This window comes from Falco biarmicus, chromosome 7 (assembly GCF_023638135.1).
Source record: "Falco biarmicus isolate bFalBia1 chromosome 7, bFalBia1.pri, whole genome shotgun sequence".
Taxonomy (NCBI): domain Eukaryota; kingdom Metazoa; phylum Chordata; class Aves; order Falconiformes; family Falconidae; genus Falco; species Falco biarmicus.
Genome location: NC_079294.1, coordinates 51,517,211 through 51,530,281, shown reverse-complemented (window position 1 = coordinate 51,530,281; position 13,071 = coordinate 51,517,211). Strand labels below are relative to the sequence as shown.

At 36.5% G+C, this 13,071-nt stretch overlaps 1 protein-coding gene across 3 annotated transcripts in view; it reads right to left on the bottom strand.

Annotated features, from left to right (window-relative positions):
* VPS13C (vacuolar protein sorting 13 homolog C) overlaps positions 1-13,071 on the bottom strand; it is a 97,315-nt gene that overhangs the window by 73,948 nt on the left and 10,296 nt on the right. For 2 of the 3 annotated variants that reach the window (XM_056345884.1, XM_056345882.1), the window contains exons 7-16: positions 11,208-11,273; positions 8,948-9,057; positions 8,508-8,567; positions 7,862-7,921; positions 7,068-7,148; positions 2,918-2,975; positions 2,461-2,588; positions 1,479-1,585; positions 620-791; positions 98-160 (exon numbers count right to left, since the gene is read on the bottom strand). In XM_056345884.1, the coding sequence (XP_056201859.1) occupies positions 98-160; positions 620-791; positions 1,479-1,585; positions 2,461-2,588; positions 2,918-2,975; positions 7,068-7,148; positions 7,862-7,921; positions 8,508-8,567; positions 8,948-9,057; positions 11,208-11,273 (905 nt within the window). The remainder of the gene's footprint in view (positions 1-97; positions 161-619; positions 792-1,478; positions 1,586-2,460; positions 2,589-2,917; positions 2,976-7,067; positions 7,149-7,861; positions 7,922-8,507; positions 8,568-8,947; positions 9,058-11,207; positions 11,274-13,071) is intronic. The other variant, XM_056345883.1, reaches the window with a different exon arrangement.

Here is a 13,071-nt window from a genome sequence, read left to right as displayed (position 1 = left end):
ATCATAGTCATCAGCACAAGTTTTTTCAAGATACTATCATGACACAACCATCTTATTTGAAGTCTTACAGTTTTATTAAACAAAAATTATTTCTTACCTCAACTTGTGCTTGTTGTCTTGCTAAGATTATATTGAAGACATCAAGCTTTCTTTCTAGGTCCTGTAAAAAGTGAATCATGAAATCATTTGCCTCAAACACATTTCAGAAAAGGCTCACCACTACAAATTCTCTACTAGCTCCTTTGTATTTACACAGTTTCTTTCTAGACTTGCTCCTTTCTTTCAAGGATATACCCCACCCATCCCCAAAGTTCACTAGAAGATGAAACCTGATGTTAGGCAGCCTAATTATTTTTTTTTAAATAGATTAATCTCGCACTTCATTAAATGCATCTGAGTTCATTAATGCACAACCAAAAAGGGTTTATTTAAATGGCATTTAACTAGTATTTTCTGTCTTTCCACAACAGGTTACGCTGAACTTCAGATTAAAAGGCTATTTCCACAGAACTCTTGTGCTCTTGTAAAACCACAAACCTTGACTATGGTCATGTACATTAAAGAATTTTTTAGAGGGACCGAAACATACTTTCTCCAAAGAGAAAAAAACCCCACATACCTGAATCTGCCTCTGTGTTTCTTCTGACAGTTTACTCTGTGTCAGCTTGTTCTTGTACACATTTTTGTAACTCTTCAGAAGCTGCCTATGCTGTTTTATGTTATTCCATGACCACATTCGAGTATGTCTTTTGATGTGAACTTCAAGAACACTGCTACCTGCATATTTCCACCTATAATAATGCCACACTTTTGAGCAACTTCCCATTTCATTTGCACATTACAACTTAAAAGTTGCAGAGGTAGTTTATTAATATGCAAACACTTCATTTAGCACTTGTCATTTGAATAACTTTGTTTATAAAGATTTTAATAGTTTCAACATCACTTTTGAAAAACAGACTGAGGACTTACATGAAATGCCTGAAGAACTATAAACCTACATTCTCTATTGACTTCTGCGTGTTCGCAAATTTGGTCTGTAAAAGCATTAAGTACACTTAAGCACTCTGACAATCAACATCAGTTAGTACTTCGAAAAAAATGCACAGAAATGTGTATCAACTCAAAACTTTCAAAATTACAGTTGACATACGTGTCTCCCTTGTAATAGATTTGCTCATTTTTTTCTTTAGTTTTTCTAAAACTATATTCTAACCTCTAGGGAGCATGTTGTTCATCAGCATTTTGTTCAGAGATTTGGGGACCAGAGTTAGCTTTGCAAGTCAGATTTTCATCACTTAGTTCTATCACGTGTTCTCTTCTGCAAACCTTTTCTACTGGGCTAAGCAAAACTCTGTGAAAGTTAATAATGATACATGTGATCTAGTTTTAAAACTATGTTTAACCACAAAGGAGAATGAAGAGACTGGAGAGGAATCCAGCATCTTCCAGAGAAGGCATGAACATATACAGCTTACCACTGTCTGGCATTTTTATGGAGACACACATTCGGCCTAAATCTTCTGTACGGTGCATTGCGAACCATGTAATCTATGGACTCCAGAAGGTCTATCATACTGAGGTACTGAACACAGAAAAACAAGTTTCTTAGCAGAGGTTTAAATTTTGTGCTTAAAGTGCTTAAAGTACATGTATACCATGATCTTCAGTATTCCCCAAACTTTATAGAAATGTAAGCCTATGCTTAAATTTTCATTAGTATGTAAAAGTGGGCCAGCTACACCATTGCTCTGAAAGGACACCACTGTATGAACTTCCAGTTTCCTTGAAGGTCAAAACCAATTTTTATTTCTGCTGCTAGTCTGCTCAGCACAAAGTCTCAGGCTTTCACAAACCAACTGTACTGTCTTCATTAGTTAATACACATTTTCCCCAGTTTCAGAACTGCCTTTGCATTATCAAACCTTATTGTACTGTTCTGAACTCCTGTTACACTCTGACATCAGGAAGAGCTAAAATGCTGTACGAAACTGACTGTAAATTATCACTGAATAAATGAAAACACTAACATTGCTGGGGAGCTATCTAAGTGAGTTCCTTCACACTTCAGCAGGCTTTGTCACCAAAGCCAGTATACTCCATTCCTTCCCACCCTTGCTTGTACCTTGGCACCTCTGCTCTTATAATGTCAGCTTACAGTTTTAGAACATAAAGGCTACTCATAAGAATGATTCCATTCTGTATGTGAAAGGAATACTAGTGGAAGGGCTGAATACAAACCAGGTGGCTCCCAGAGGGTCCACAGGTAACAGGATCTAGCAGCATGTTACACAGAGGGAAATTGATCCTACACATTTCCCACACTTATCGCTGAACAGTTTAGGCAGTCGACTCACATATAAGCTGAAAATTCCCAGAGACAAATGTTTTCAAACAAAGAAGTCCTACAGTTCATCACGAAGTCTGAAACAGGTAATAAGAGATACCAAGCCAACTTACCTGTGGCTTAGTGAATTCAATGACAATTCTCTGTACTTCTACATTACAATCAATCTTGGGAGTTTTTAATTCTACTTCCGCATATGGGTTGATATAGAGTCTTGCAGAGGCTGATACTGGTCTAAAAACTTCAAGATATAAAAATGAAGATTGATTTTATGTTTACAATTAAAGTATGGGAAGCAATCTTAAAAATACTGATTTCCACTGCCTGATATATCAGCCACTTCATACAGATAATGTGTATGCTCAAGACCTACAGAATCAGGATGCAGTTCTTACCAAATATTAAGATAGCCCAGCAGTAGTTAAAAAGCATGCAAGCTCTAATATGTTCTACTATGTTTACGTTTTCCTAAAAAAATGTTAGTATGGGCATGGCTGCATGATCAGGTCAGCCTGTTGTATATGAACATGCTCAGAACATTTTATATTCACTCACTCCTAGCTTACTTACTGTACTGGTAGTCTTGCAGCTGGTTACCACTACATGGAATTCCTCTTTTCAGCTGATCCTGTAAAGGAATATAATATGGTCTAACAATTGCTGAAGAGCATTACTTGTTTACAGTTCTCTAAGCTTTGAGTAGACACATATTCTGGAAGGGCCTCCTCCACCTAAACAGGAAAGCTAATACAGCACAAGCACTTCAGAGTGAAGGGGTCATATCAAAAAGAATTCTAAGTTTCTCCTATCAAGCGGAAGGTTAGTACAGTTTCTATTCAACTTCTGTCTAAATCTGGCAATAATTAATGCGTGTTAATCTAGAAACATACAGTTTGTGTACATCCAAATATGTAGGATAATAGGTCAAGCATTTGTTTTTAAACTTTAAAGTACCAGGAGCATCTATTCACATCCTACCCTTCCTCATTTTTAGCAAACAAGGAGGCCACTTGAACCTTCTTGTATTCTGCAGGTATGAGAGGAACTGAAGGCATAAAGAAGTCAAGAAAATAATAGAATAGCCCAAGAGGCCTGAGAAATATCATGCTAGAACAAAGCCTTAATTCAAAATGAGGTGTCTGATGTTACAATTCTTCAGCACTTTATTGAGATTGCTGTATTTATGCCCTAACATTTTATCTAGTTTCAGAATTGCAGTGGCACAACCAGTTAAAGCAGGAGGTCTGCTTTTAGGAAGATGTACATATTGGCTAGTACATGATGGCAGATGAAGTGTTTGATTCCATTATATTTTATAAAGACTATCACTATTAAGAGTTGTTTTTATGAGGAAAATATTTTGTAACCACAAGTTTCTTCAACCTAATCCTTTTCCCAGTTCCTTATTAAAAAACTGGTTTGTATTTTATAACAAGTACACCTGCTCATTAAAAATATTCATATTTCAACCTATTTCCTGTCTACTGATATATATGAATAAAAGTTACATTTCCATGAGATTAAGTATAAAACAGCTAATCTCACAACCAGCCATATACTCATGTTATTTAAATATGAAGACTGTTGTATGAAAGTAACAGATTGCTACAGATTACACAGCTTATTCTTATTACAACATACACCAATTAGCTACTACGATAAATCTGATATCCTGATTATGCTGCTTAGAATAAGACCAAAATAGCCTGTTTGGATAGAAGAACTAGCTCTCCACAAAAAAAGCTATACTAAAAGTTACATATAAAATGTATTCAGTTATTTAATACTGATAATGTTGCTAAACAAGACATCTTATTTGCTATTTGTTCAGTTCCTTTATTGATTTTAAAATTGTTAAACAGAGAGGCTTAGCAGGTGGGATAATACACTAGTAATCTTATGCTCATGATAAATTCCATTCTTCCCCAGTCTTCCAAGATGTGTTTTGAATTTATTCCTGCTCTCCTCCCCCGCTTTCAGGCACAAGGACATAAAGATGACTCATCACAGTTGACAGATTTAAACTAACAGAAGTCACAAAGCAGTCAAAAAATGCAAAAGTTCCAAATAATGGAGATGATGCTGGTATGCAAAGTGGTCCTAGTATATAGCACTAAAACTGCTAAGGATTTCAAGAGCTGGAAAAACTGCAAGTGGTGAGATGCCTCAAGTTAATAGGTGATCAGAATAACAGATACTGTTTGTTACACACTGGAATTGCTCTGCCTTGGCACTCCAAAGAAAAGTTTACACACAGGACATGCCACAGGCTTTGGGAAAAGGCAACTCCATTTTACAGTCATGGAGGGCAAAATCCCAATTCTTTCAGAAAGGACCTGTTAAAAACTTGCTTGATGATGGAACAGAAAGTGGTACTTCCTGATACATAAAACTTAAGTTCAACAGTGTGTCAGCTAAGCCCACAAAGCCACCGGTCCACAAGCATGTCAAGGACTGATTCACAGAGGATCTTTCTGACAGTGCTGGAATAACACATCTGAAGCACTAAGACTTCTGCTGCTGTCAGTTCAAACTGTGTCTTGGTTTCTATTTACTGTGTTTCACTTCAGACTGATATAAAACAGAGAAAACACCTACAGACAGGTAATTCCGAAGACTCCCATTGATAAAATAACTTGGCTATTATTAAAAATACATAAGCTTTACCACTAAACTAAAAAGGCAGAAGTTGAAGTTCTCTGAGGAAGTTTAGCTCTTTAAAATACAAAGCGAGAGACTGTTCATAGGAGAAATCAACATATCCTTAATATCTTCTACATACCGTGAATTTACATCCCAACTTTGAGACAACAAACAGTGCCCTACAAGGTATCCAGAACAAAAGTAAAAGGGCTCAAGTTTCCAGTTTCACGTAACAGACAAGATTCAAAGAACTTTAAACAGACTGGCTGGGTTTAAGTTTTGATTCAACCTTCCATACTAATACCAAGCTCACCAGGTTAAATGTATATTTTGTTAAGGAAAGAATAAAACAACAAGAAAGACACCTGTAAAAGATCAGCACAGAAGAAAAAAAAAACGAAACAAGCAGTACTGTACAAGGACACACAGAACACCTGTATAACCTTTATAAACATGAGTAAAAAATGTACCATTTTTGCACAGAGAGCACTTGTTCACACCAGAAACAGGACGCAGATACACAGACAGCATAGGTTGTACATCAGTTCTTCTCCACAGCAAAATGAAATGAGATTCAGACAAACTAACTACAGTAATCAGGTGTCTGCTACTCCAAAGTGAGATATTTTCATAATCTATTCTTACGTTTATCTCCAGAACCTAAAATATTCAGTACTATACTACCCAAAAGCTCGCTAGCAAGTTTTATTGACTGTTTCTCATTACCTAATAATGAGCTCTCTTAACCACACAAATGAAGTGGCCATCTAAAATAAACTTATTGGTAATGGTGGTTTTGCAACTTAGAAGTCCTCTACTGTCAAACAGAAAGAGGATGTATGCCCTCAGCCACAATTTGTATTATATAGCTGTCCTGTTCATAGTGCCAAGGCTACCAGTTCCTCTTCCAGGAAAGTAAGACTTGGAGGATAACACAGCAATGAAATTAAAACAAGTGCTTCACACTTTTAACAATATTACAAGTCGCAGTAATCCACTACTCATCCAGCTAACAATAACTCAAAACATGAATTAATCAGAAAAGACTAGATATAACCTCCAGGAAGCCCCCACAAAGCTGGTTTTACTCCTTCCCTGTAATTATGATTTTAAGGTATCTGCCTCTTGTTCTGTCCTGATTTACCCTCACTGCCCTTGCACTGCCTCTCCTCTTCTGCACTGGAGCACCATCAACTGTTTCTCTATCTCTACACCACCTGAGTTAGCTTCACCAAGTTGGAAAAAAGTATTTCCAGCACCATCTTTTCCATAGTGTACCTTAATTATGTTCTATCCAACATCACTTTCAAAAGCCTTCATTATTCAGCCCTGCTGTGCATTCCACATGTAAAGCTATGACCCTCTTCTGTCTGTCAAGCACAGCACACTCATTCACTCATCCACAGAACTTCTACTAAAGCTCTTCAAAATTTTGCCAGAGCTACTTCACCTAATAAGGGCTGCTATCTTCAAGAACTACTTGCTACATTAGCCCCTCCACAGGTTTTTTTTGTTTCGTTGTTTAGGTCTGACAATGGATACCTACCTACCTAAGCTTTTATTTATTAAAAAGCAAAAAAAAACTTTTTTATTTTAACATCTTGTTCTTCTATGTGGCTTCACTCTATTGGTTAATTTCAGCCATGCATCTTAGCTAATCTGGAAAACATGTGATCTAAGTTCCTGCTCTGATAAAGATCTACTATTTTTTATTATTTTTATTAATGCTATGCTCATCTAATTTCTCAATATTGCCTTTTTCCTTACAGTAGCTATAACATAGCTCATATAGCCCAGACACTGGTTAAACAGCATGAAGTTCAGATGAACAGGCTTATGGAACAGATTTTAAAGATGAACTTTCTGACCTTTTCTAAAACCTGTAGGGCTTCATAACATATAAAGTTCACCAAAAATATTAGCTATCAATGGTGCAAAGGATTAACATATGACCCTGGTATCAGAATATGGTTGACCCTAAGTGTGAAGAGTGGGGTGCAAATTAGCAAGGTTTAGTTTTGAACAATACAACAGGTATAGAATACAGTAATGTTTAATGCATTTTCTTCTACGTTACCAGTATTTGTTCACGGGAGCCATGATAATACATTTTGCTCTCTATGTTCCAATAAGCACTGAGGCTGTCCAGGCACAAAAGCTGCACAGGAAATAAAACATTCAACAGATTCCACATTCAGTATTCAACCTGCTCTGTGAACTTAGCTTTCCATTTATGAGAACAGAAAACAAGTGAAAGCAGACTAAACAGCAAATCCACCATTAGCACTGAGATGTACTTAATCTTATAAAAATATTTTTTAAGTTAAAACTGAATTGCGAAAAAACAAGTTCTTAGAGCACGTAAGTTCATGCACATCTGTTAAATACAACTCCGGATTGCAGGAGCGAGGGTGCACAAAACCAACATTTGGCCTAATTAAAGAAGCCAGGACTATTAAAACCTTCTTATATTGTTACTATAATTTCTTAGATCTTTGCATACCCCTTTCAGTATGGGGTTGGGGGGCAGGAAAAACAGAGAGACTGCTTAGCTAACAGAATCCAAATTACTTTAGGATACAAACTAGAGTAGGAAATGGCAATTTGACAACCTATTTGAAACCAGTTACAACACAGACTTGCTGTATAATGCATTTAATGAGGGCATCACTGTCCACATGTAAGGAAAAGTATTTAAACCTTGGAGTTGAAAGTCATGCCTTACATGAAGCTAGCTATTTGTGCTCTACATCTGTTTAAATACACTGACAAATTCAGACAAACAGTAGATTTCTGAAAGCAAACTTTTTCAATTATTTAGAAACCCAGATTACTTCAATTATGTAGAGAAAAAAAACCCCAATACATTACCTTGTAGATTATTTTTGCAGCTTCATTCAGAATAGAAGGTGTCCAGTTCTCATTTGTTGTCTAAAAGTTCAAAGTGATAAAAGTCATTCTGTGTATCTTATTTAACATATTTTTGGTTTTATCCTATACTTTCAAGCACGAAATGCATTAATTTTGTGCCAGTTTCTCTAGACTGCATACACACAAGTCAAAATCCAATATAAAATTTGTCAGTTTATTTTGATTTTCAACTCCCTAATCCTACCCATAAAATCCTTTAACATCTAAGGCAAACAGGTGTTACCTGAAATTTTCTCCCTGTTTCTCAAACAGCCTGGCAAAATATCACATTATTTATCATCATGATCTAATGTTTGCCAGAATTCATTTATTAGGCCTGGAAACAACCTGCCCTATGAAAGGAAACATATTCAGTTTTCAAGATCACTTGGATCATAAGAAAAATCACTAGTCCCAGAAAGTGTGACGTTCCTCAATCATTTTCCCTTCTACATGCACAGAGTTCAAGTACTATTTGTATGAATAAAAGACCATCTTCGCCTCCAGTTTACATACGTTCATTATGTTAATAGCTTGCTTTTCCTTTCTGTTACTCCAAAGATAAGTAAATCAGAAACATAAGAACATGTATGTATACACACATTACCATTAAACTAAGCTCGCCCAACGTCATTCCCAAGGAAATTGGAGACTGTGGATCTGTGACCTACAAAACCAGAAAAATTAAGTGTTTTCAACTATCTGCCTTTTGACTCATCTATAACCCCACCAGTTTCTGCCATTCTGGCCTTAACCCAGAACACTGAACAATTCTGTACATCAATCGCACACACTAACATACAGCAGCCATCATCCACATTGAGTGATCAAGGCAACACTGGACAAGGCAAAAGGGATAATATCTATTTCACATATCCAAAATATCTGGCTTTCAGTCGTATCTGGGACACTTTGTTCGAAGAGCTGCAGAAGAAACCACAGCAACTTTTTCAAGGTGGCAGATAAGAGTTTCTCTCTATGGACTAGACAATCATGACTACACTGGAGTTCAAATTAAAATGAAAAGAATATGTTCCAGATACTTACATCATCTTCGTATTTAACATGAATGCCTGTGATTTTGACTTGTACATTTTTTATAACTTGAGTTGCAAGCTTTTCCAAGAAAGTATCTTTCTTCTCCTCCTTTGGTTTGTCTAAAACAGTAAGGTAAAGAAAGTCAGCATTCAGTGTAGCAGCTGCACCTTGAATTCAACCACACCAAAAGCTATACCAATGTAAATTTAATATTTACTCTAAAATGAATACTTACATTTTTCACTTATTTAGATGACACATCTCCATCTTTTTCTTTGCTGTATACTCATATTTTGAATATACAGAGTTATTTAGCCGTGCAGGCACAACACAACCACAAGAAAGTTTATGTCTAAGTTTCAGTCAAAACAGTTTAGCTTAAAGCACGTTCTTGTTTAATATACTTCTCCCCCCACCTTCCAAAGTAAAAGGCTCTCAAAGAGTCCCTGAGCAATTAATTAGGGGTTTCAACAAGCAAATAGGTAAGACACTATAATTTAGCACACTATACTCTTGAACAACCATGTGAAGATTGATACTTGTACAGCAAGCAACCAGCCCATTAAAGCCTTTCATACAACACTGCCTGAGAAAATTAAAAAGCTGGTGTATCGTAAGTTAAACCCAACAGTTACTCTGAAATATTCCATTTCTTCCATCCTGGACTTACACTCTGACCCTTTAAGCTAGGTCAGTATCAGACTCTGCTATGCCACATCAGTGATACTTGAACTTATGCTGAACAAAACAGGGTAGCAGAAGTTGCATACCCACAGAAGTTCAGCATTCCACCCAAGGCAAATGTACACATGCCCAGGCAGTGGGGAATATTTACAATCCCCCATTATTTAATGACATAACTCTAAAAATATTATCTTGGGCTGAATGACAACGTTTTACCTAAAATATGGATAGATGAGCTGCTTCTTCTCTGGCTATTTTTACAGGCTACCTTGTCTTGTTCAGCATCCACCGTACAAAGCAGCTTTATCTGAGAATGCCACTAATCAGCCTACCCAGCTTGCACATTTTTGCTGTAAATGCTACAGATGGCTCAAGCTGAAGAACCAGTCACGGCTACTCAAGTACAGAAAAATAAGGACTAGAGGTTTTGACTAAGTTTAGGGTTGCACTCCGAGTTTGACTTCTCTGCTTACTTTAGCTGCTTAACTTTTTAAATATGCAACGCATGCTGAACACCACAGATATGTACCTTCACACATCTTGCTATAAAAATTATGGTAATTTTTGTTTTAAGCTTTAAGAGAGGTTCAGGAGATTATTTTAACAATGAAAAAACTTTGCTACTGAACATGACAGAACACTATTTTAGCCAATAGAGCATTTGATTTCATGTAAAAAAAGTTAAGTCAGGAAGAAACCAAAATGTTTTAACATGTCTACATGCAACTCGCATTTCCTCCTATTAACCATTCCTTCTCAACTTCCACTCCCTATTAACGAAAGCCAACAAAATACTGATAAAAAAGAGCAGAAGTGCTCATCAAAGCTTCATGACCTTCAACAACAAGCAGGCAATCCATTAATGTTTTTCCAGCCAGATGCAGCTACCAGCAGCAACAGAAGTTTGATACCTTACAAAGCTTATCTAGGGTCCCCACAAGGCTTTTTACTCCAGTTACAAGCTTTGTCCAAGACCAAACAGATAACAGTACAACCCTACGGGATACAGCAAACCATTCTTAGTCACGTGCTAATACTGAAGACCTGCATTGTTTGGTGCTTATGGACAATGACTATCCTCTTGGGGAAAAACATCAATTTCGGTGCTGTTAAAATATCAGTCATAGAACTATGCTAGCTATTTAGAACAGAAGCTAAAAGGTGCTGAAAAAGACTTTGCTGCTATATCATCAATATAGTACCAGATTTACCTTATATAGCTGTTCCTGGAATATTACAAAAATTAGACAGATCTCTTCCACAAGAACTTTTTCCAAAAGTTACAGTGAAGTGCCACTAAATCAGCCTGCCAAATGTGTACATTTCTGTTGTAAACGCTACAGATAGCTCAAGCTGAAGCAACAGGCACAGCTGTTCAAGTAGAGAGAAACAAGGACCTTTCAGTCTACTGGATCCAGAGAATGGATAAACAGCAAAAAAGAATGCTCTCCAATTTACATCCTCTCTTTCAAACAGGAGAAAAAAAGGTATCACTAGATTTACACCTGAAGCTAAGAAAAACTAATCCAAACAGAAAGCAGAAAAAAAGTCTTTAAAAAAGTTAAAAGCCGTAACTTTTACCCACCTTTTGAGTGATCATGACCTTTAAAGGGCCTCTTAAAATGCTTTTTATACTTTTTACGCTTACGTCCTTTTTCAGTGCAAGCAATTTTTGGGAAAAGGATAAAATTCAAGTTAGTAAAGCAGAAATACAAGAAAGCATACGAAAAGATGGAAGAAAGTTTAGCTTGTCATCAAGCAGAATGCCTTAGTAATGTTTCATAAGAAAGCTTTTAAAGAATTTCAGATCTGTTAAGAAAGCAATCAGCTACTGCTCATAGCACAGAGCCTTTTTCATAGTTTATGTACACCTTCACTCTCAGGGAAACAGCTGAAGCCTTGCTCTTTGCCCTGCCCCTCCCCTCCCCCCCCCCCTTTTTTTTTTAAGTTATTGAAGGTTAAAGCCCAAGTAAACTAACTAGCCAGGAAAAATCTTAGATATTAAGTATCCAAATTTCTACTTGATCAATTGTCCTGCCAATTGTAATGTCAAGGCGTTTATTTCAACTTTCATATATACCCTATGTAATGTCTCAAGTTTGAGGAATTACAAATAATCACCACACTTCTCAGCACATACATATCCAGACTTCATAACTGCACTGCATAACGCAATTCCAGATCACCTACGTACAAAAGAGCACCAAGAACAGAGCCATGACTGATTATTAGAAACCCTGGTGAATAAATTTTTCTGTAATCCAGGTGTTTGGGTTTTACTTAATGACCTCAGGCAAAGGCATAATTTTTATAACTGAACAGTTAATAACATACGTGGGGAAAAAAAGCAATATGGAAGTTTAAATTCAGAAGACACTTCTATCATACAAAGGCGTAAGTCCCAAGTTAAGATATTTGAGATGTACGTGGAAACCCAAAGGGCACCTTCCAATATGATTCTTGTGCTAATCAACAGTATGGTATGAAAGCCATCTGAAAGAACAATACCAGTAACTGCAAAAAAGGCATATAAAAATTATGACTAAAAGCTTTATATGAAATTAAATTACATACAAATTATGACCCACACAATCACAACCATGTCATGTATTAAATTAGTGCTCATATTTTTCCACATTTCTAAAGAGAAGTAGTTTGGCAAATTGCGTAGTTTCTTTCCCCTCTCTGACCATATAAGGGGAAACGAACTTAGCAACAGGGCTGCCTGTGCTTCGCTTTTAAGAGGTTTTAGCATGAGAAGGGTGTATGCCACTAGAGCAAGAAGGAAGTAAGTGCAACAGGGTATTTAACTATGGGGAAAAACAATTTTCTTTTTATGTTATTTGTATGCCAGTTCAAACAAAGGAGGATAAAGTGCCTGCCAAGATTCCAACCTGTCTTGCAGGTAAGGTGATTACCCTACAAATAACAAGAAGGAAAAACTATGCCAAACAACCAACTTCTTTTGGATAGTTCCTTTAAACAGTAGAAGTAATCCTCTATAAATTATATTTTTAGAAGACAGTTTCCTTCGCTAACTATTAAATTTGTAGGTCTCAGGCTTTAATTCCCATGTATGACAAAACTAAGGCAAGCTGATTTTCTTCTTGATTATCCGCATCCATTACTACAGAGCAACTAAAAGTATGATTTTAAGCTCATACTAAACCTGCACTCAGATAAAAGCCCACTAAGGAATTCTGGCTAAAAAATTTCTGAAGATATGGCTCAAGTAGATAAAAAATACAGCAGGTACAACATAATAAAAGTTCATCTGAATTCCAGTGGAAACTGCTTCCTTGTGTAACTTGAGAGCAAACCAAACAAACAGAAACATGGAAAAGCATGCTAAATGCCTTCATTCTCCTATGGTTCATTTTGCCCATCCAGAGTTTCAAGACCATGCACACTTACCAAACAAGTATTGTTTCCTCCTTTCTACATTTGGC